Here is a 20166-nt window from a genome sequence, read left to right as displayed (position 1 = left end):
GCTGGAACAAGGGACAGCGTTGTCACACAGTGACACTTAGGGGAGCGGTGCCCAGGGCCGTCTTCAGCTACCAAGGGGATACAGCTCTGAAGGTCTGAGCCTTGAGCTCCTGAGGTTGCCAGCTTCTTCCCAGAAGCGGGGTAGGGGTGAGGCAGCCTGCCGGGATCCACAAAAGGTCCATCCAATGCTGAGATAAGCTGCCAGGGGGAATATCCAGCAGATGTGCCAAAGTCATAGCTCAGAAAGCCAATTCACAACACAGGGTTAAAGAGGAAAAATCAACAATCCCTACCCATCCCAGCAAAGGGTAGGGGACAGATTTAGGGAATGCCCCAGAAGCTACAGGCAGAACAAACAGGTTTCTTCCTGTTTGGGTGAGCCTGGGGACTTGGGCCAGAATATTTCAAAAATGCTTATCACCACTCCACTGTTGCCACAGTGCTGGGGCTGTGGGCCCAGGTAAGCAGGCAGGCTGCTGCTTGTGCAGGAAGGGAAGGGGGCAGTGTGGTAGCCTCCTTAGGCACCTCCAGTCCTGCCAGGGTCCCAGCTTTTCCCTGGGGCTCTGGTTAGAGAATGCGAGCTCCTGGGGGCTATTTGCAGAGGTTTCCTTAACTTCTTCTCTCCATTAAGTAATACTAACACAGGGGTCTTTTTTCTTCTTGTTCTTTTTTTTTTTTTTTAATAAAAATTTTATGGGCCCAGCAGGGTAATCTAGTGGCTAAAGTTCTTGCCTGGCACGTGCTGGTATTCCATACGGACCCTGGTTCTAATCCTGGCTGCTCCACTTACCTTCCAGCTTCCTACTTGTGACCTGGGAAAGCAGTCGAGGACGGCCCAAAGCCTTGGGACCCTGCACCCATGTGGGAGACCTGGAGAAAGCTCCTGGCTTCAGATCAGCTCAGCTCTGCCCATTGCGGTCACTTGGGGAGTGAAGCAGTAGATGGAAGATCTTTTTGTCTCTTCTCTCTGTAAATCTAACTTTCCAATAAAAATTAATAAATCTTTAAAAAAATAGAGATTGTATTTACTTGAAAGGCAGGGTTACGGAGCAGGAGGGCAGGGGGTCTTCCATCTGCTGGTTTACTCCCCAAACAGCCTGCGACAACTTGAGCTGGTCTGGGCAGAAGTCAGAAGCCTCGATCTCCATCCAGGCCTTCCACGTGAGCGATAGGGACCCAAGCACGTGGGCCATCACCTGTGCCTTCCAGGTGCATTAGCAGGAAACAAAGTGAGGCTCTCCAGGGTGGGATTCAGGTCTCCTTAGCACGGGTTTACAACACTCAGCCCCAGGATTCTTACGACCCTAGCAGCCACCTGTGTATACACGGGGAATCAGGTGCTGGAGGGAGCAGCAGAGGCAGAGAGGAATCCAACTGTTCTAGAATCCAGAGCTGCAGGAATCCTCAGGCTCCTAAGGCACTGGAACTCATGAGCCGAACAGTGCCAGGGGGAAAGAAAACACCTGGCTTGGGGACGGAAACCTCTCTCCTCCAGGCCCCCATCCCCAGGGCACCACTGGGTCCCCTTCCCTGGGGTTGGAGAGGACACTGTTTATGGCAGGCCACCTATCGCGCTTAAGAACACAGCTCTGGACTCCCCTGCCACTTCTGGCTCTGCGACCTGGCAAGTTATACACTTCCCTGTCCTCGCCTTCCCCATGTGCAGGGCCAATGCAGACAGAAGAGTCGAGCCTTTTAGGGCATAGAGTATGGAGGAGATGGTGAGTTCTGGTGAGATGTCTGTTCATGCAGCCCTAGCTCCTAGTTGTGGCCCCAAGCTGCCTGCATGGCTCAGGGCCTCTTTCACCCGCACACACCCTCATCAGTTCCCAAGCCCCCAAGGCCCCCTCAATGCACTCTCAACACAGACTACACACCCTGACCACCACCTGCTACATGCTATGCTAGAGCAGGGTGCCGTCTCTGGTCCCTGAGTGGCCGCTTTATGGCCTGCTAAGAAGGTTCTGGTTGGACTCATGTCAGGGTGGCTGAGGGGTGTCTGCGCCCAGCAGCCCCTGGATTCTGGACCAGATCCCATGCACCTTCTCACCCAGGTCAGAGGAGAGAGAGTGTGTTGAGCTCTTGCTGGTCAGCCCCGCCCCCTCCTCCTTGTTCCTCCTATCTCTGTGCCAGCTGGAGAGCAGGAGGTCAAGTTCTTGGATCCTGGTCTGCTCCGGCTGTCACGCTGGAACTGTGGGCCAGTGACTCACTCTCTTGGTAAAGCCCAGGTAGAGAGCTGGTGGCCAGCTGTCTGAGTCAGAGTTCAGCAAGGCCTGCAAAAGGCACGGTCAGCGCATGTGACTCCTGTCCCCACATTGTCAGGTTGCCCGACGCAGCCTGGAGAGATATTCATGCAGAGAGAGAAAGAGCCTGGATGAGGGTTCGCATGCACTGGGGGAGGGGGTCCTACCACTCACCCACTGGCACACTGAGAGTGAAGCAAGCTGCAAGACAAAAGGTTACATCCTGCGGTTTTCAGGCATTTCCGTGATTGTGAAGCTTAAACAACCCAGCCTGGTTCGAATCCCAGCTGCTCCACTTCAGAGTCTGCTTCCAGCCAATGCGCTTGGGAGGCAGTAGAGGATGGTTCAACTGCTCAGGTCCCTGCCACCCACTAGCGACCCGGATGGAGCTGCAGGCTCTTGGTTTCCAGCTCCCTCTGCTCCAGCTGTTGTGGGCATCTGGGGAGTGAACCAGCAAATGGAAGATTCCTATCTTCATCCATCCCCTCCTCTGCCATCACCCAGCCCTTCAAATATATAAATTATATTTTTTTAAAAAGAGGGAATGCAAATGGAGGACACAGCAGGGGACAGGCTAAATTCAACCACAAACATCTAAGCCCTACTGCATGCCAGAATGTATGGGTGGTAAGTCTATTACTAAGTGAGACAACCGGAGCCTGCCTGTCCCGTCCCTTCCCCCCTGGTGCCCACAGGGGGTGAAGGGAGACCTTTAGCAAATGAGAGGAGACCGATGGGATCCCAGGGCTGCCATCCTCAAGTAAGCCTGACTCCCCAGCAGTGCCTCTATTACCCCCCAGAACAATGAGCTGGATGGTTCGCAGCACTCACGGCTGGGGACGAGCAGGAAGGCACCTTGGCCTGCCACCTGCAGTATTCCCAGCTCCCGCTTAAGAGCCAAGACCTGTGCCCTCTGCAACTGAGAGAGGCTGGGACGGAGAAAGGTGTTGGTGAAGGGGCACCTGCAGGAGAGGGAAGCAGGGTGTGCTGCTTGGTGGAGGTGTGAGCCCACCGTGAGGCAGTTGGGGCTCTGAGAGTTACCAAGTTTGAGCAGCTTTAGTACTTGGGCTCCCTGGCACGGGTGGGAACTGCAGTAACGGCCCCCCAGCCTTAGGAGTAAGGAACTGCTTGCTGCTCCACTCCCCTACTCCAGTGCCAGTCTGGCCCTCCCCAGAGAGCAACGGGGGGGGGGACTTGGAAAGGACCCAAGTGAGACCCATGTCCTCTCCTCCCACGTTGCCCCTCTGTGGCCCGAAGGGGGTCAGGTACACGTGGCCGTGAATTCCGGGCAAATCGCAATCCCCCCCCCACAGCGTTGTCAACACGGCCTCAGTGGTGAAGGTGGCGCTGGAGCCTGGGGCGGGTTCACGGAGCGCGCTTCACCTCTCCTCCCCAAGCAAAATATCATCAGCCCCAGGGCATACGGGGTGACCAAAATGCGAGGAAAGGCCGGGGCGGCCCAGAACGCTTTCGCAGGAAGTAGAGCAGAAAGTTCGCTGCTTGTTTATGATTCGGTCGGGAGACAAACTCAAGGGCCTGCTCTCCTTCGCCCCCCTCCGCCGCGCCCCAGGGTTTACGATGTTGGGGAGCCGGCCGGCCAACCCCTCCTCCCCTGCCGGCTGCCCTTGGGGACATGGGGCGCTGGAGGGCTGAGGGCAGTCTGTCTCCGCACACGTGGAAGAGGAACCCGCACCTGCCCCCGCCTCTAAGAATGCAACTTGCGATGGGCTGGGAGTCGGGGGGGAGGGGACAATTTCTGCCAATTTCGGGGATCAGGATCCCCGATTCCTGCGCGCAGGTGAAGACGGAGAGAGTCCATTTCCCCGGTTCTTGGCGATGCAAAGTTAGGGGCTCTGCGTGTGCGTCCCCAGCGCTGCAATGAGGGGCTGCCCGGCAGGGACGCGCACCCTGCCCAGCCTGGCCCGAGGCGCCCGATCCCACTGGGGCTCCAGCGCTCCCGGAGCCCCCGGGGCGGCCAGCAGGCGTGGTCAGCGGCCGGCCCGCCCCTTCGATGTGCGCCGGCGCCGCCGTGATTGGAGAATCGCTTGTGACGTGCGGGGACTGCGGTGCGCCCGGGTGCTGCAGCAGCCGCAACGGCGGCCGCGGCTCCGGCTCCCCGGCATTTAAAGGGGACGCGGCGGCGGCGGCGGCAGCCCGGGGGGATGGGGGCAGGTGGAGGGGACGGTCCAGACGCATATCATCCACGGTCCCTAGGGACCGGAGGGACTTGTGAGCTGAAGCTCAGAATTCCGGAGGTGGAGAAGACAACGCGTCCTCTCCAATCCCCGTAAGCACCGCCGGCTCCGTCCTGCGCCCCATTACCTTAGGCAACCCCCTGCCCACGGGTTACTCTGCAAACTCAGCCGGGACGGACCCTGTCGCCGCCGCCCCCTATTGCCACGTGAGTCCGGGACTGGGTGCGGGAGGTCGAGCAAGAAGGGGGTCCCGGCTTTGGGCGGGGGCTGTATACTCTTGGAGGACGCTCCTGCACGCGCGTGGCGGTGGCGGGGGGCTGTCCCTGAAGGAGAGGAATGACTGCCCTCCCTCCTCTCCCAGGAACGTGGCTCCAGGATACCCGTCTTGTCCCCGGCTCCGCTGAGCCCTGCAGTTGGTGCCCCTTGCTCCCCGCCAAGCCCAAACTGGCACCCCCCTGCCCGCAGCGGAGCGGAGCGCCCGCCAGCTGGGGGTGTGCCAGGGTGCTTGCTTCCCAGTCACCTCTAAAAATATCTCTCCCCCCACCCCACCGGCAGCTGCCGCCTCCTTGCCCCTACACCGCCAGGATCCCCTTCAGCGAGGGAAGACCCTGGATAACAGCCAGTCGCAGGGGTGCAGGTCTGTCAGCACAGACCTCAGGGAGGCCTCCGGCTAATGTCTCCACCACAGGCTCAAGAAACTTGAGTTCTAATTGTGATTCTAGCACGTTGTTCCCCCCTCCCCCCCCCCCCCCAGGATGAGGGCTTGACCTCTCTGGGCTATTTTTCCTTTTGCTTCCTTGGTTGGGGGGTACGGGAGAAAGGGGGGGTTTGGGAAGGTGGAGACGCTGCCCGAGGGTGGGACCATCCACTGAGTGGTGTAGTTAGATTTCTACTTGGCTGATGGCTGTTAGATTCCTGGGGTCCTTGTCCTGAGGAACACTGTCTCAAAACTTTCCTGGGGGCTCCAGCCAGCCCTGAAGAGGGGCATTTGCAAACCCAGAGCTTCTGTCCCAGAGGGGAGAGAGGCCACAGGCAGGGGTGACGACCAGGCATGGAGTCTCTTGGAACTAGAAGGGATCAGACACACACACACACACACACACACATCCTAGGGAACACCCAAGGGAATCTCCTCTTCTGCCCTCTCCCTCCCCCACCAGCCCCAGGGAGAAGGTGAGGCAGGGTCCCACCCCGGGACAAAACTGTCAAGGGTGATTGCCTTTTGGAACGTTGTCAAGACTGACAGGGACACCAGGGTCCCCAGACCGCTGGGGGTGGGTGGTGGTGGTGAGGTGTCACAGACCCAGCACCGAAGCAGGCTTTACCGATTACCCCACACACTAGTATGAAAGATGTAACCGCATCTTGTACTGTGATCAGCTTTCTACATAAATATCAATAGAACACAGAGACAAGAAAGGGAAGAAAGTACAGCAAACTAAGGGGTCCCTGATCTGGGGGGGGGACGCGATGCCAGTGAGTGGCCTTCTCTGTTCTTTGTGTCTGTCCCTTGTCCACCACGTGCCTGCCCATGTTCACGTTTGCAAAGGGAGTGGCACACCCCCACCCCGACCTTTCTCCTCTGACTCGCCTGGCCCAGATGGGACATCTGATACCAGCCGAGATGCCATCCAGGGATGGCCCTGGCACCTGCTGCCTCACACATCATTCCTTTGCTTCTCCCTCCCCCATCTTCTCCTTAACCTGTCTCTCCTCCCACCCTCTTTCCTTTTGCCCATTGCCCCTTACAGCTCAGGGCTGACCCTCCCAATTCCTAGGTTAAAAAGATCCTCAGGGAAAAAACAAAGACCCACATCCCATCCTTGCTAGAGGATTGAATGCAGGTGTGGTCAGCGAGTTGGAGAGTGAAGGAAGTCCCTCAGTGCAGAAGATAGTGGTACCTGGAACTTTATGCTGGGATGTCCCAGTCCCTGACCTGGGTGACAACTGCCTCTCCCTACTGCCCTGGGATGGCCCGGCTGTGTCACCTTGACAGAAAGAGGGGATTACAGTAGCGCACTGCCACCAGCAGAGGGCAGCAGTCAACCAGGCCTTTGCCCCTCTCCCAGTTCAAGGATGCTGATGCTTGGCTGGGGTTTAGCCTTCCCCTGCAGATTACCAGGGCTTATTTTACCAAAAGCTAGGATGCTGAAGCCAGGATCTGTCCCATGTCATCTACAACCTATCTGGCACCCCAGGGGGTTGCTAAGGGAGATGTCTAGGGCCATGCCTGTTTGGGAAATTTCCTGACAGACAGGCCCTGGCCAGATGGGCACTCATGGCGACAGCAGAACCAGCTACTTGGCAGGCATCCCCCTAACGGATTTTGCATTTGTCAGGTGCTCTGGATGACAGCTGGATGCCAACAGATTCCCTCCACGTGGTGTTCAGGGTGATGCACTGACCATGAGCGGGTGTTTTCCAGTGGCTGGGCTCCGGTGCCTGTCTAGGGTGAGTGGGTCCCTCCCCCGCAGCCTCCCAGGGAACACCATACCAACCCCCACCTTCCACCACATGGTTGGAGGGGCCCTTACCTCCCCTGGGACTCTGCTCCCAGCCCCCCGCCAGGACTGCTGAGGCACCCAGCAAGATGTTCACGAAACCAGAGGAGGGGATACTTCAGGGGACATTTCTGTTTTAATCCCTCTTGTGAAGTACAGAGCTAGGACTTCTGTTTTACAAACAGTACCAGGCCAAGCACATGCCAGGGGTTTCAGGGCAGTGGGAGGGAGGCAGGGTAGGAAGGGAACCCAAAAGAGGAATTGGTCCCCTGCTCCCTGCGGCTGAGCTGAGAGGCCAGGAGGGAGAAGGGCCAAGGTGACAGGATCCTGCCGCCGGGGGCTCTGGCCATGTGGGTTTGCTTGCCTCTCTGTGCCCTGACCCCTCCGCTCAGCACAACCCTTGTACAAAGTCTGTCTCCCAGTTCCATAAGCACCACTTCCTCTGCGCTGGCCCATGGCCCCATCACCTGCTAGGCTCTTCTGCATTTTCAGCCTGTGTTGCTCTTTGCTCTCCCCCTTACCTGCCCCCCACCAGGTGTGTCGTGGCCTGGCTCCCACCTCGCCCAGCCCCGCTGCTTCTCCTACTGCCCGCTTGCTTCGGACTCTGGCAGAGACCCCATCCGCTGACACGTACCTTCTGGGGAACTGGCAAGTGACTAGGGATGAGCCGGCTGCCTAGGGCCCTAACAGCTCCTGAGGAGACTGTGCGCTAGCCCCACCTCCTGACCCTGAACCCTGACTCCGCACCCCCCCAACACCTGCCCCAGGGCTGGAAGCAGCTCTCAGAGAACCTTCAAGGTCTAAAGACCCCCAAGGCAAGGAACTCTCCGGGGGTGGGCGTCCGAATTGCATGCTGGAGCTGGTGCTCCTTGTACCTGTGCTTCGGATGCTGCCCCAACGCCTTCCCTGAGATCATCCGACATGCTTCACAACGCTTCCCAAGGACATGAAAGAGGAGCAGGGGAGGGAAGGAGGATGGTCTGCTTGCTTTCTTGGCTTTGGGCGGGAGGCAGGGAGTGGGAGGCTCCTTGTCCGTAGGATACCAGGGGCAGCTGAAGTCTTCGCAACAGTCTGGGGTGGAGAGAGTTCCTGGAAGATGCCCTTCCCTTCTTGCTTAAGCTGACCCTTGCAAAGGCCCAGTAATCCGGGCTGAGAGTGACATCAGCGGTTTAGGATGGTCTTGGGGCGCACAGTGCACTGACAGGTGTGGTGGTGAGGGCGGGGTGGGGCGAGCGCACGGGGCACACTTCCCAGCTTAACCAGCCATGGGTTTTCCTCAGGTCTTGGATGTGCCAGCGCCTCTGGCCGTGGCCCGCTAACCAGCCTCTCCCTGGCCGGCTCCCGCCGCGCCCCCTCTCGCTTGCCTCCTCCTCCTCCTCCTGCTCCCTGACCCCCTGCTCCCAGGACCGCAGCGGGATGGCTGCCCAGAGCGCACCGCGCTTCCTCCTGACCTTCGATTTCGACGAGACCATCGTGGACGAAAACAGCGACGACTCGATTGTGCGCGCGGCACCGGGCCAGAGGCTGCCCGACAGCCTGCGGGCCACCTACCGTGAGGGCTTCTACAACGAATACATGCAGCGCGTGTTCAAGTACCTGGGTGAGCAGGGCGTGCGGCCGCGGGACTTGCGCGCTGTCTACGAGGCTATCCCGCTGACGCCGGGCATGAGCGACTTGCTGCAGTTCGTGGCCAAGCAGGGCACCTGCTTTGAGGTCATTCTCATCTCGGACGCCAACACCTTCGGAGTGGAGAGCGCGCTGCGCGCCGCCGGCCACCACGGTCTGTTCCGTCGCATCCTCAGCAACCCGTCGGCACCCGATGCACGCGGCCTGCTGGCGCTGCGGCCCTTCCATTCACACAGCTGCGCGCGCTGCCCCGCCAACATGTGCAAACACAAGGTGCTCAGCGACTACCTGCGCGAGCGGGCCCGCGATGGCGTGCACTTCGAGCGCCTCTTCTACGTGGGCGACGGCGCCAATGACTTCTGCCCCATGGGGCTGCTGACGGGCGGCGACGTGGCCTTCCCACGCCGAGGCTACCCCATGCACCGCCTCATCCAGGAGGCACAGAAGGCCGAGGCTGGCTCCTTCCGCGCCAGCGTGGTGCCCTGGGAGACGGCGGCCGATGTGCGCCTCCACCTGCAGCAAGTACTCCAGTCGTGCTGAGGACTGCCGCTGGCTGGGGGCGCCCCGGAACACAGGGGACGAGGGCCGCGTTGAGCCGGACATTTCCTGGGAGGCGTGCGGGGATGGGGGGATGGTCCTCCCCGGTTATTCCCATCTATGCAGTGAGCTCCTCCCAGCTGCACCACAAACCATTCAACTGGGGAGGATGGTGCGCCACGGGGGTGATGCGAACACCTGGGTTAACAATGGTGCCATCCTCCGCGCAGGGCGGAAAGTGACCACCCCCTCCCTAGCCACACACACTCCTTGCTCGGCCTCTTTACGACCCCCTGCCCCATCGTCTATCCTAGGGGCATAAATATCCTAACACCCCCGCGGAGAAGGTCCCTGCTGCTGCGTGGTCCCCTCTGCGATGAAGTATTCGCTGCTGCATTTCCTCCCTGGGTCCGCCCCGCCAAGAGACGGTACGCGGTAGCCCACCCCCGACTCAGGTCCAGCCCGCCGGGACCGCGCGGCTGCGTGCGCCCCATGTTTCCTCCGCAAACACCACACCAAAGCCGTCCTTCCCCACTCCCCACACCCTGCCACCCGTATGGAACAGAAAGCCATGATGTTTTTAAGCAGAGCCAGGGAACCCCGTGTCCCCCGCCCCTCTGGTGTTAGAACTATAAAGCAGGTGAAGGGGAATGCTTGGCTCAGAACTGTCGCGTCGCAATCGGAGGCGGGGGAGGAGGGGCGCCGTGTCACACACACTGCAAGCACAGTGCAGAAGGAAAAAGTGCAGTCCGCGGCTGCGCTGACGCCTGTCTGTCCTGCTCCTCTGGCCCCTAGCCCTGCGGGGCGGCCCTGGGCTCCTCGGTTTTATTCTGAGTTGGCACTTGCAGTAGCTGGAGACCCCGCCCTGCCTGTGGGAGGGGTTCCCTGTGACTGGGGTGGGGGTCGTGGTCTCCGATTCTGTCCCGTTTGCAGCAAGTCTTCCGGGTACCTCCACTCTCCCCAGAACTGCCGCCACCTTCAGCCCTAGAAGCGGGCAGAGCCTGGTCTTGCTGGCCGCCAGCCGGCACGGGTGGACGCCAGGAAAGGCTCGCGCCGTCAACAGCTGGGCTGCACGTAGTTCCCGGGGAAGAATCCTGTGCCATCGGAACTGACGCCCTCGCACCAGCCGTCGGAGTAGCGGCGGGTGACGCAGATGATGGTGCCCTCGGAGAAGGACAGCTCATTGTCCTTCTGCCGGGTGTAGGGATACAGCGTCACCACTGCGGGACAAGGGAGAGCGGATTGTGACCAGGCACAGATTGAATGCCGGGAGAAGGCTGCAGGAACAGGCTGTTGTGTGTTGGCGGTGGGGCGGGGGTGCTTCTCCCAAACCTTTGGGACCTCTCCCCAAATCATTTAGGCAAGCCACTGTCTGCCTGGTCCACCCAGGAAAACAGGGTGTGCGTGAAGGCGAGGTGGAGGGGCGCACCGCTTTGCAGGAGGGAGGAGGCTGGCGTAGTGGGCGGTGGGCACGGCAGCAGCAGAGGCCAGAACCCGGGACAAGGGACAAGGGACCCGAGGCAGGTACCTTTCTCCAAGTAGTCTGCGGGGACCCAGCTGGGCTCCTCTGGCCCAAATCCCGGCGGCGGCGGGGGCAGCAGCCCCAGTTCATCCACGTCCAAGGGTGGAGGAGGGGGCAGCTCTGCGGCTGGGGGCGAGAGACAAAACGGGGCGGGAGGTGCTGCCCGCTGCCGCCGGGGGAACTCGGCTGCTGAGCCTCCACCCCCCACAGTACCCGCGACTCCATGACAACTCCCACAGGTGCCTCCAAGGTGCCGAGGCCGCACCAGCTGAACGCCTGGGCAAGTCCGCGAGAGAATCGCTAGGGGGCTGGCTACCTGGGCCCGATGCGGAGCCGGGTCATGCGTTTGCTTTCTCCACGCCCTTTCCCACCCATGGCCAAGCGTTCACTGGGGCGGCCGGCTTAGAGCCCAGAGGCACGGGTTGGGGACCGCGTCGGGGAGTGGCAAGGCATCCCCGGCTCCGAGGAGGGCAGGGTCCTTACCCGGAGGGGGCGGAGACAGCTCCTCCAGGAGAGGGGGAGGCAGGAAGACTTCGGCTGGTGCGGGAGGAGGAGGCGGGACAGCGGCGCCGGGGAGAGGTGGGGGTGGGGGCGCCCCCTGCGTGTTCGTCGGGGAGACCCCTTCGGTGCTGCTGTGAAGACGGGAGAAAGCCGGGCCGGGCTCGCGTGAGAGACGTGCTTGGCCACTGGACATCCTGGCCGGCTGTAGCCCCATCCTGTGCTAGTGGTCCAAGTTCTGAACCCCTGGAGTCTAGAACCCCCAACCCCGCCTTCCGCCCATCCACTTGGACTGGAAAGGCTCACCCTGCCGAGGCCAGAGATGAGGCGGATGAGGCAGTGGAGAGTTTGCCGTCCGGCACCGTGGGGAGCTGTACCGGCTCTGGGATCCGGGGTGGTCTCCTGAGGCGGGAGACAAAGGAGACCATGGAGAGGGCTGGGGGAAGGCTTCTTCCGGGAGAAGGGGGTATGGTGCCAACCTCGGGCCTGGCATCCTGAACGCCACCGAGGCGCAAGATGCTGGGGGCCTGTGGGCCAGGTGGGCGGGGGTCGCGGCATGGCCTCACCCTAGCGTAGCAGAGGCCGGTGTGGCAGGAGCCTTGATGCTTTTGCGAGACAGGGTTCCGGTCCGGGACAGCTGCGTGCTCAGGTCCTGTGAGACAGAGGGGCACGGGCCTGAGGTCTGAGGTGGCGACGGGCATCCCGGAGAGGAAGTGGGGGAAGGGCGCGAGACCCAGAAGCAAGACCATGCATACCGCGAGTTCCCACTTCCACTTCCCAGGCCCCACTGGCCTCCCGCCCCCCAGCCCGCTGTCACTGTCTGAACTCAGGCAACCGAAACAAGCCTAGGAACGCGGACGCAGTCTGAGGGCCACTTCCTGTGCGTGACACCACAGCTGGCTGAGTGGAGGCTGGGGCTCACCCCAAGCCATCTCAGAGCCCAATGGGGCGGGGGTGGTGGAGTTGGGGGGCTCCCTAGCTTTGCAAAGAGAAGGAAGAGGAGCTGGGGATAGTAGCTTCCCACATCTCACATTCCTAAACCAGTGGACCCAGAATTCTCAGCGGAAGTGCACAGACAGGTGCAAACTGGCACCGGAGCTAACTCTGTTAGCTGGGGGGAGCGGAGGGGCCATCTGCTGGCTGTACCTCACCAGGGACAAGACAAAGGGACAACAGGAAGAACTTCCCGGTCGGGAGGTGACTGTAGGGGGCTCCTGGGGAGAGCTGAAGCAGGCAGCTGCGTGCGCCTTTGGTCACCTCCAAGAAGACCAAAGTTGAGAGGGCAACGCCGGCCAGCATCAAGGTTCCTGTCCCTGCATCCCCTTCCCCCAGCTCCGGGTGACTGCACCAAGCAGTACCTCAACCCCCAGACAGAGGAAGTTGCCTTGGCTGGGGCTCGGTTCTCATGTTCTCACGCCTGCCCTCCCCTTCCCGCTCTGCACCCAGCACCCACAGAAGAGGAGTCTCATTGGGGGCAGGGAAGGATGGTTTCAGCAAAAGGCGAGGGCGGGGAGTGCCTGGAGAGAAAGTAGCCGCGACGGAGGAGAGAAATGGTCCCTGGAAAAAGAGAATGGATCTCCGTGGCTACCTTGATCCCATGGCCAATGTCATCCAGGCAGCCAAAGTTGAGGGGTCTTCTGTAGTAGGGTGTGAGCTGGGGGAGGCTCTCAGGGGCGATGACCTTCTGGCCAGGGGGCAGCTGCTGGACAGTGGCTAAGGTGCCAATCTCCCGGCGGGCCACCTTCTCCATGTGCATATTCACCATCTACGATGGAGGGTTGGAGGTGATCATGGCAGGGCTGGAAGGCGGTGTCTTATCCAGCCCCCTTCCTTTTAGCGAACAGGATAGAGATACTGGGAAGGGACAGGGACTGGAGGAGGCTATGAGATCCAGAGAAAAAAAAGTTTTGTCCCCATGGCCATACAGCCATTGGGAAAGGAGGGAGAGGACAGAGTCACTTTAGAGCAACTTCCTGGAGGAAGCAAAGGAAGGTTATTATTAGCCTGGCAGGAACAAGAGGAAGAGAGACAACATGACATCCCTGGACACACTGGGAAGAGGCCCAGGAGCAGAGGGGACCACAGGGAGGAGGTGGAGAAGGGTGGCCAGCTCTGCTCTCCCTTCCCCAGGCTACACAAACCTAGCTTCCTCTTGGAATGTTCTGCAGTAACACGCACAGCACTGAGGGTGGGGCCTGCCGGGGTGAGCGGAAGGACACACCCCAGGCGCTGAGAACGGGATGGGGGGAGTGTCCTGCTGGCCAGGTCCACAGGGGACTGGATCTGCACAGGCACTTGGCAGAGCCCTGGGTCAGGGCCCTAGGAAGCAGGGGAGAAGGGAAGGGAAGTGGGACAGAGGGGTGGAGGAGTGGGGAGGGGACGTGCTCCAGCCATCAGCGGTGACTTGCAAGCGCTGGGTCTGTCTGCTGTCATGGGCAGGCAGCGATCCTTGGTCTCCTTTCTCTGCCTTTGCACCCTCCATGGTTGGTCATCTCCATTTTCTAACATCCAGAGTAGATAGCAATGAAAGAGCAAAGTTCTACGCGTAGGGAGTTTGTGGAGCGATGTGGCATCATGCCCTACGCCTGGCACACCGCTGTAAGGATAAGGAGGCCCCAAAACGCTCCAGAATGCGGGAGGAAGGCACCAGGGGACTTCAGCCACTCAGACATGTCGGGGCATGCCCAAGGAGTCCAGGGTTGAGGTGACATGCAGCGACTTCTTTCTTACCTGGCCTAGTGTGCTGACACGGGCCTCCACCTGCCTTAGGGCAACTCCCTGTAGTTCCAGCATGCGTAGAGTGTGTCCGGCCAGGTTGCCCACCTGGTAGGCCACACTGGCCAGAGCCTGGGTGGTGAAGGCCATGGTCTCCTCTAGCGCCTTCCGCTTGTCCGTGGCCTGAAATAGACAGGGCCATCGGCCTGAGGCCAGCATCACCCCTGGCTGAGTAGGGCAGGAGAGGGGACAGGGAAGGCAGCAGTGGACCGGGAGAAAGGGGCAGCCTGCCAGTGTCTGGGCTGGTATCCATGAGAATGATACTGCTGTAAGAGGGACTGGGTCATGGGGAGATTGTGCAGACTTGGGGAACAGGTGCAAGGGAAGGCAAGGACACTGCTCGCCTGTCCGCAAGCCTAGGACCCAGTGGTTAACCACCTGATCGCCTTCCTGAGGACTTCCATTACAAGTTGTGTGTGTGGCGGGGCGTTGAGAGGTAGAGGGTAGACAGGAAGGCAGAAGGTGATGCTGACTGCAAGAAACCTCCGAAAGCTTAAACGCAAACGCATCAACCTCAGGATTCAAACTGGAATTCTCAAAGCGTGGGGCCAGTGAAGCTGTGCCTTGTTCAGTTGGTGTTTGTGATCTCAGAACGGTTTCATCCTTCATCCATTCCCCGTCACAGCTTCCCAGTATGCTAAGAATAAAACCACAGCTCCCAACCAGGGTGGCTTCCACGCGGAGCCCTTCGGATCTGACTCCTACCTTTCTCTTACCGTCATCCACACCACTCTTGCTCCCTCTCACACCCCTCCAGCCACACTAACTGCTGGATCTCTGCTGCTGAACAGGGACTAATGTTTCTGCTTCCGGGCCTTTGCACCTGCCAGGCTTCTCTTTAGAATTCTGCTAGGAGGTCTTAGCTTTTCCGTCTTTTTCTCTTCTCTCACTTCTGTTGACTCACTGTCCTATTTATCTGATTCTGTGTTCTTCCTGGCACTTGGCACTATCAAACAGTATTGATCTTTATTATCTCGCCCCCCTACCGCCCACAATACACCCCTAAAATGTGTGATGACAGCAGCAAAATTTGCTGTTTTCTTCTGTGCACTCTTCTAGAATAGATCCTGGCACACAAAGACACTTTATGAATGTTCTTCTGTAAGTTTCTTACCTATTGCACAGCTGTGTAGGGGGTGGAGGGACCAGACAGAGAATGGCAAAAGACAAAGAAGGTTTGTTTTTGTTGTTGTTTCAGATCAGACCATTGCCAGCTGGGGCAAAACGTCCCAGGTCTGTTGGCTGTTGTTCCCCCAAGCAGCTTCCTCTGCTCCTCAGGGCAGACAGCAGAGGCTGGAATGGGGTGAACCTGGAGGACTCAGAGCAAGGCTGCACCCTCGAGTCTTCTTGCCCAGTCACTCAGGTGCTCCCTCAGGGTCAAATCAGTGACGGGCAGACCTGGCCATTTTCAGGACAGGGTTCTGGGGGAGACCAGGATGTCTCCGGGGGGTGTCCTGAGCCACGACTTGCTGGAAACCCCAGATCGTGCCCTTCTGCCCTAATAGTAGGGAAGAGATGCTCTGTGGCATGTCATGAGCATCTGTAACCAAATTTGCATCTCATCAGCCTATGTCACTGAGAGAACCTTGAATAGACCACGAAATCAACTGAGGATGCTATAAGCAGAAAGGATGGCAGGGCCTGGTCTTGTTCTGGTTCAAGACAAGCATTTGGTAAGAGAAGAAACTCGTCCAGCACACGAGGCTCTCTGAGCTTGCCTCACTGCTCCTGTGCAGCTCCCTGGCTCATGCCCAAACAGCACAGGTGTCTGGGCCCAGCCCTGGGGGTCTCAAGCCTGGATGTCTGGGGAGCCTCCTGACTCCTGGCTTTGGTCTTGGCCCACAGCTAGGCCTGCAGGGACAGGAGTGCAGAATCTTTGTGGTTGGCTGCCTGCTGGTCCTCCATGCAAATGAGCCTGTGCACAAACTCCTTCAACCTTGACTGAGAACTCTGCAACTGACCCAGTCAGCCCTTTGCTGCTCCCCCAACCCCTGCCCCGAGTTTCCTGATGCCTGCGGGGTGGGGCAAGAGGGTAATGGGGATGGAGGGCGTGGGAACCAAGCCTTCCTCAAAAACCAATCTGAGAAATCACCCCACTCCTTCTTAGTTACTTGCTCCCCACACAGCCGGGTTGTGTGGTATAGCAGTTAGCGCTGTGCACAGAGGTCGCAGGTGCCCAGGGGATCCAGTCTGGGTCAGGGTTTCTGCGACCCGCGGTATTTCATGCATTATTATTCACACATGCCTGATAGGTAATAACCATAATAGTGGCTGACATACACTGGGATTTTCTAGGTCTAGCGCCTTCCGAAATTCTCCCACTGAACCTGCATGACTACCCCTGAAGGTCACTGGGGTCAGAGGGGAGGCTTGCCACCATCCTAAGTGGGCAGCAAGGCTGGGTCTGGGACTCAGGTTGGTGCACTGTGTGTGCGCCACTCTGGCTCCAGCATTCTAGAGGCATGAATCGGACTCTGCCACCAGCACGAAGGCCTCTGGGAAAGTGGCTTAAATGTCCCAAAGCTCAGCCTCCTTGCTGGACCTGGCATTCCTCTTATACGCCTGGGCTGCCGATGCAGGAAGGCCCCATAGGGAACCTGCTTGTCCCAAGGTCAGGGCATGGGGCCCTGGCACTGGTGTCGTCATCGCCACTCTTTCATCTGGCATTTTCCCGTGAACACTTGCTCCTCTGATTTTTCTTTTTGAGACTCTCAACACACTGAGTGTGGGTGGGGGGATCCCTGTGCCTCTTCGTACTGTCTGCTCAACACAGACTGGGAAAAAAGTTCGGTTAATGGGGAGGAGACCAAGGACAGGACCCGGTCAGCTTCCTGAAAGGCTAGAGCAAGAAAAGAGCTCAGGAGCCAGGCATCAGAGAGCCTGGAGCCAAAGCCCACTCTGTTCTGGAGCTGCGTGACCTGCGGGAAGTCACAGAACCTTCCTAAACTGCCAAGTCCACACCCTTAAAGCAGCTGGCAGAATGCCCGCTCCCATGGGCACTGACGAAGCAGCAAAGGCCTCGGACATCCTTAAATTCTCTCTGTCCAGGAATGCATGTCCTCCGAGCCTGGGACCATCACACTATTTGTAAAACCATGCCTAAAAAAAAAAAAAAGCTCCTGTAGGAGCCAGTGTGATGGTTCAACTAGCTAACCTCTGCCTTGCCACGTCAGCATCACAATATGGGCACCGGTTTGTGTTCTGGCTGCTCCACTTTCCATCCAGCTCTCTGTTTATGGCCTGGGAAAGCAGCAGAGGACAATCCAAGTGCGTGGGACCCTGCACCCATGTGAGAGATCCAAAAGAAGCTCCTGGCTCCTGGCTTCAGTTCAGCTCAGCTCATCTGGGGAGTGAATCAGCAGATGGAAGATCTTTCTTCTGTATCTCCTCTCTGTAAACACATGCCTTTTGAATAAACATAAATATGTCTGACTAAAAAAATACTGCCTCCCTCTTCATCTTTGGCTGTTACTGGTTTTGCTGCTGGTACCCTCATCCCTCAGCAGCACTCAGGCCCCGCCCACCCCCCTCAACGAAGACCACCCTGCCTTCTGCAAATATCGAGAGAACTTTTTTCTTGAACTTCCCAAACGCATTCTCACACTGGGGAAGTTCTTGCAACGTCTCACCAAGAGCCTTCCCAAAAGCAAGGTGATGCAGCCGCGATCTGTGGGCAGGGGTTCTGAGAGAGCGGAAGCCAGGGTGGGGGAGGCCTGGGGCTAGAGTGGAATAGCACTTGCCCAACCCCAGCATCTCTGGGGCTCCATGATGCAAAGGAGACCCCCACTGGCTTGGGTGAAACTCAAGGGTGAAGTTCAATGCCAACAGGGGGTGGGCCGCTCAGCCAGGGCTCAGGGACAGGCACCTGTCAGGATGGCTGCCACGGCTGTGCCTGGGCTGTGGGGTCTCCCTGGAGTGGCAGTGGGCAGCCTGCACCCCTCCACCTACCTGCACATAGTTCTCCTCGCAGTAATCGGCGACACGCAGCAGGGCACTGTGGTTGTCTAGCAGAGCCTCCCGGCCCGCGGGGATGTCCAACTCCTGAAGCTGTTGCAGTTCTGCCATGGCCCCCAGCCTCTGCCTGGCTCCCCTGGGGAGCTGCTGGTTTTGAGCCTCACTCTGACTTTGATTGGTTGCTCCGCCTGCCCGCCCTCTCTGCTTTTGGTTTCCTCTGTGTGAGAGCCCCAAAGCTGCCGGTGAAGGGCAGGCATGCTCATTTGGGGACAAGAGGAAGTCAGATCCTGCTCCCTGGGCCTGAGCCTCTGTCCCTTGTCTCGGAGGAAGGGGGAAGCCGGTGGCAGTGGGGGGAGGAGGGGAAGGCGCCTGTTTGGGGGCCCAGCCCCCAATTCCACCCAACAGAGGAAGCCGAGGTCGTGCTGGCTGCGATTGCTCCCTAGTTCCAGAGAGGAAACTGGTTGGCGGGGGGATGGGAGGGGAGGCTGAGAGGAAGGGGGCTGGTCTGCATGATGATGGGGTGGAGGTAGATATTCCACTCGTGGAAGAGGGGGGAGGAAAGGGCAGAGGGTGGGGGCTTCCTTGGGAAGCTCAGGGATGAGTCACCGACGGATCAGGAGTACAGGGTGGGGACTTGGGGGGACAGCGGGCAGACCGGCAGCAACAATGGAAAACGGGCCGAGGCAGCAGTGAGGAGAACTGGAATTGGAGACCAGGAGGACACAGGCAGGGGCTGCGGTGATAGACCTGTGTGGGGTCTGGAGCCGGAGAGTCCTGCTAAATACGCTGTATGTCTGCTGGAGTCCAAGATGGAGGCCGGCCACTGCAGCGGGAGGGACTCTGAGTAAGCTCCAGGAAGCACCGGTTGGAGAGAATCACCAGGTTCAGACTGCAAGCTGAGCTCCCAGGCCCAGGAAGCAGCGGCAGAGCTCTTGAGGTACAGGTCCCAGTCCACACCGTGACAAGGCAGCTGGCCTGGGCAGCTCCAGGTCCTCACTTGGATCATGGCACAAGGAACAGTGGGACGGACAACGGCCATCCTCCTGTCCCTCCTGCTACCCAGTATGTCCTCCTAGACCATGGGCCCATAGAACGCCTAGTACTGCCAAGGCAAGCACAGGTGGGACTCTAAATTCAATACATCCACAGCAAGCTAATTTCCGAGTTAATAATGGGGGCTGGTGTTGTGATATAGCTGATTAAGCTTCCACTTGAGACACTGGCATCCCATATGGGCACTGGTCAGAGTCCTGGCTGCTCCACTTCTGATCCAGCTCCCTGCTAATGTGCCTGGAAAAACAGCAAAGGGTGACCCAAGTACTTGGGCTCCTGTTACCACAAGGGAGACCCTGAAGAAGCTCCAGGCTCCTGGCTTCTAGATCAGCCCTGATCATTACAGCCATTTGGGAAGTGAACCAGTAGATGAAGAATTCTTTCTCTGTCTCTCTTGCTCTGTCTGTAACGTTGACTTTCAAATAAAAAAAAATCTTTAAAAATAAATAAAGATCAAAACGGCCCTGGGCAGAGGACAGTTTCCCTGTCCTAGAGGCTGGGAAATGAGAGGAACCCTCATTGGCCAAGGTGATCTCTTAGCACCTCCTGCTCCAAGGGGTCCCTCGTCACTGCGTGGATGTCAGCCTGAGCCATAATTAGCCTCAGGTAAATGACCCATTGCTTAGGCTGTCCTGGGAACAGAGCCAAGGGAAAGGCCAGGCGCTCAGAGACCTTAGGTAAGAGAGAGCCGTACTCAGGGCTCAGGGGGCGTGGAGGGCAGGAGACCCCTGTGGGGCACAATTGTGCGAATCCCAGTGCAGGACCTGACACTAAAAGGCTTCCAGGACTAGGAAAGCTAGGGGCTGGGCTACGACTTATCCTCAGGAGAAGTAGCCTCAGTGTGTGCTCCCCTGCTGGGAAGAGGGCAGCAGGGAGAGGCTGGAGGGTGGGAGCCCTAGAAGAGGCACTAAGTCTGGGAGGTCTCTGGGGTGCAGGAATGAAGGTGAGGGGTGGGTGGGGTTGAGGCAGGTGGATTTGGTGTCAGATCCTGGGCAGGCCTTGATGCCGAGAATATGGGCGGCCCTGCTCTAGCGGCAAGGCTAAGGAGGGCTGGGAGGCGCAGGATGCACGGGCTTAGCACTTGAGCCTATGATCAGCTTAGGCGGCAGGGCCCTGGGTCTCCAGACCATCTGTTTTATCCAAAGACTGTCAACGGATGAGGAGCTCGGAGGCTCAGACACCATCACCACTGGCTCCCGGACAGGTGCTGTGAGCTGCAAGCTCCTTCCTGGCAGGTGAGGGGGCATTAAGGTTGTGCTGGCC

The 20166-nt window shown here is 58.9% G+C and overlaps 2 protein-coding genes across 8 annotated transcripts; one reads left to right on the top strand and one right to left on the bottom strand.

Annotated features, from left to right (window-relative positions):
- The first annotated feature begins 4380 nt into the window (after positions 1-4380).
- PHOSPHO1 (phosphoethanolamine/phosphocholine phosphatase 1) lies at positions 4381-9752 on the top strand. Of its 6 annotated transcripts, none has more exons than XM_058676674.1 (3): positions 4381-4529; positions 6777-6888; positions 8343-9752. In XM_058676674.1, exons 2-3 carry the CDS (start codon positions 6844-6846, stop codon positions 9102-9104), a joined length of 807 nt encoding a protein of 268 aa, XP_058532657.1. In that variant the 5' UTR covers positions 4381-4529; positions 6777-6843; the 3' UTR covers positions 9105-9752. The 6 variants fall into 6 exon arrangements, with proteins under 6 accessions (XP_058532657.1, XP_058532656.1, XP_058532659.1 ...); XM_004591082.2 differs by having other exon boundaries at positions 4397-4643; XM_058676675.1 differs by lacking the exon at positions 4381-4529 and adding an exon at positions 6278-6334.
- A 59-nt stretch (positions 9753-9811) lies between these two features.
- On the bottom strand, positions 9812-18264 carry ABI3 (ABI family member 3). 2 transcript variants are annotated; one of them, XM_058676672.1, is made up of 8 exons: positions 17845-18264; positions 13852-14019; positions 12710-12886; positions 11688-11773; positions 11428-11523; positions 11107-11255; positions 10630-10749; positions 9812-10321 (listed from the first exon to the last, which is right to left on the bottom strand). In XM_058676672.1, the coding sequence occupies exons 1-8, from the start codon at positions 17959-17961 to the stop codon at positions 10158-10160; spliced, it is 1077 nt and encodes a 358-aa protein (XP_058532655.1). In that variant the 5' UTR covers positions 17962-18264; the 3' UTR covers positions 9812-10157. The 2 variants fall into 2 exon arrangements, with proteins under 2 accessions (XP_058532655.1, XP_058532654.1); XM_058676671.1 differs by having other exon boundaries at positions 11107-11252; positions 17845-18081.
- Between the last annotated feature and the right edge of the window lie 1902 nt (positions 18265-20166).

Source organism: Ochotona princeps, chromosome 17 (genome assembly GCF_030435755.1).
Source record: "Ochotona princeps isolate mOchPri1 chromosome 17, mOchPri1.hap1, whole genome shotgun sequence".
In the NCBI taxonomy this organism is placed as follows: Eukaryota; Metazoa; Chordata; class Mammalia; order Lagomorpha; family Ochotonidae; genus Ochotona; species Ochotona princeps.
The sequence above is the reverse complement of the archived record's forward strand: the minus strand, read 5'-3'. Positions and strand labels throughout refer to the sequence as shown.

Excerpts from the sequence above, each read along its gene's own strand:
- PHOSPHO1 (XM_058676673.1), top strand. The coding sequence starts at position 8,226 with ATGTGCCAGCGCCTCTGGCCGTGGCCCGCTAACCAGCCTCTCCCTGGC.
- ABI3 (XM_058676672.1), bottom strand. The coding sequence starts at position 17,961 with ATGGCAGAACTGCAACAGCTTCAGGAGTTGGACATCCCCGCGGGCCGG. Across the intron at positions 12,887-13,851 it reads GTGTCAGCACACTAGGCCAG|ATGGTGAATATGCACATGGA; the intron begins GTAAGAAAGAAG and ends CCTCCATCGTAG. Across the intron at positions 11,256-11,427 it reads TCATCTCTGGCCTCGGCAGG|CAGCACCGAAGGGGTCTCCC; the intron begins GTGAGCCTTTCC and ends CCGTCTTCACAG.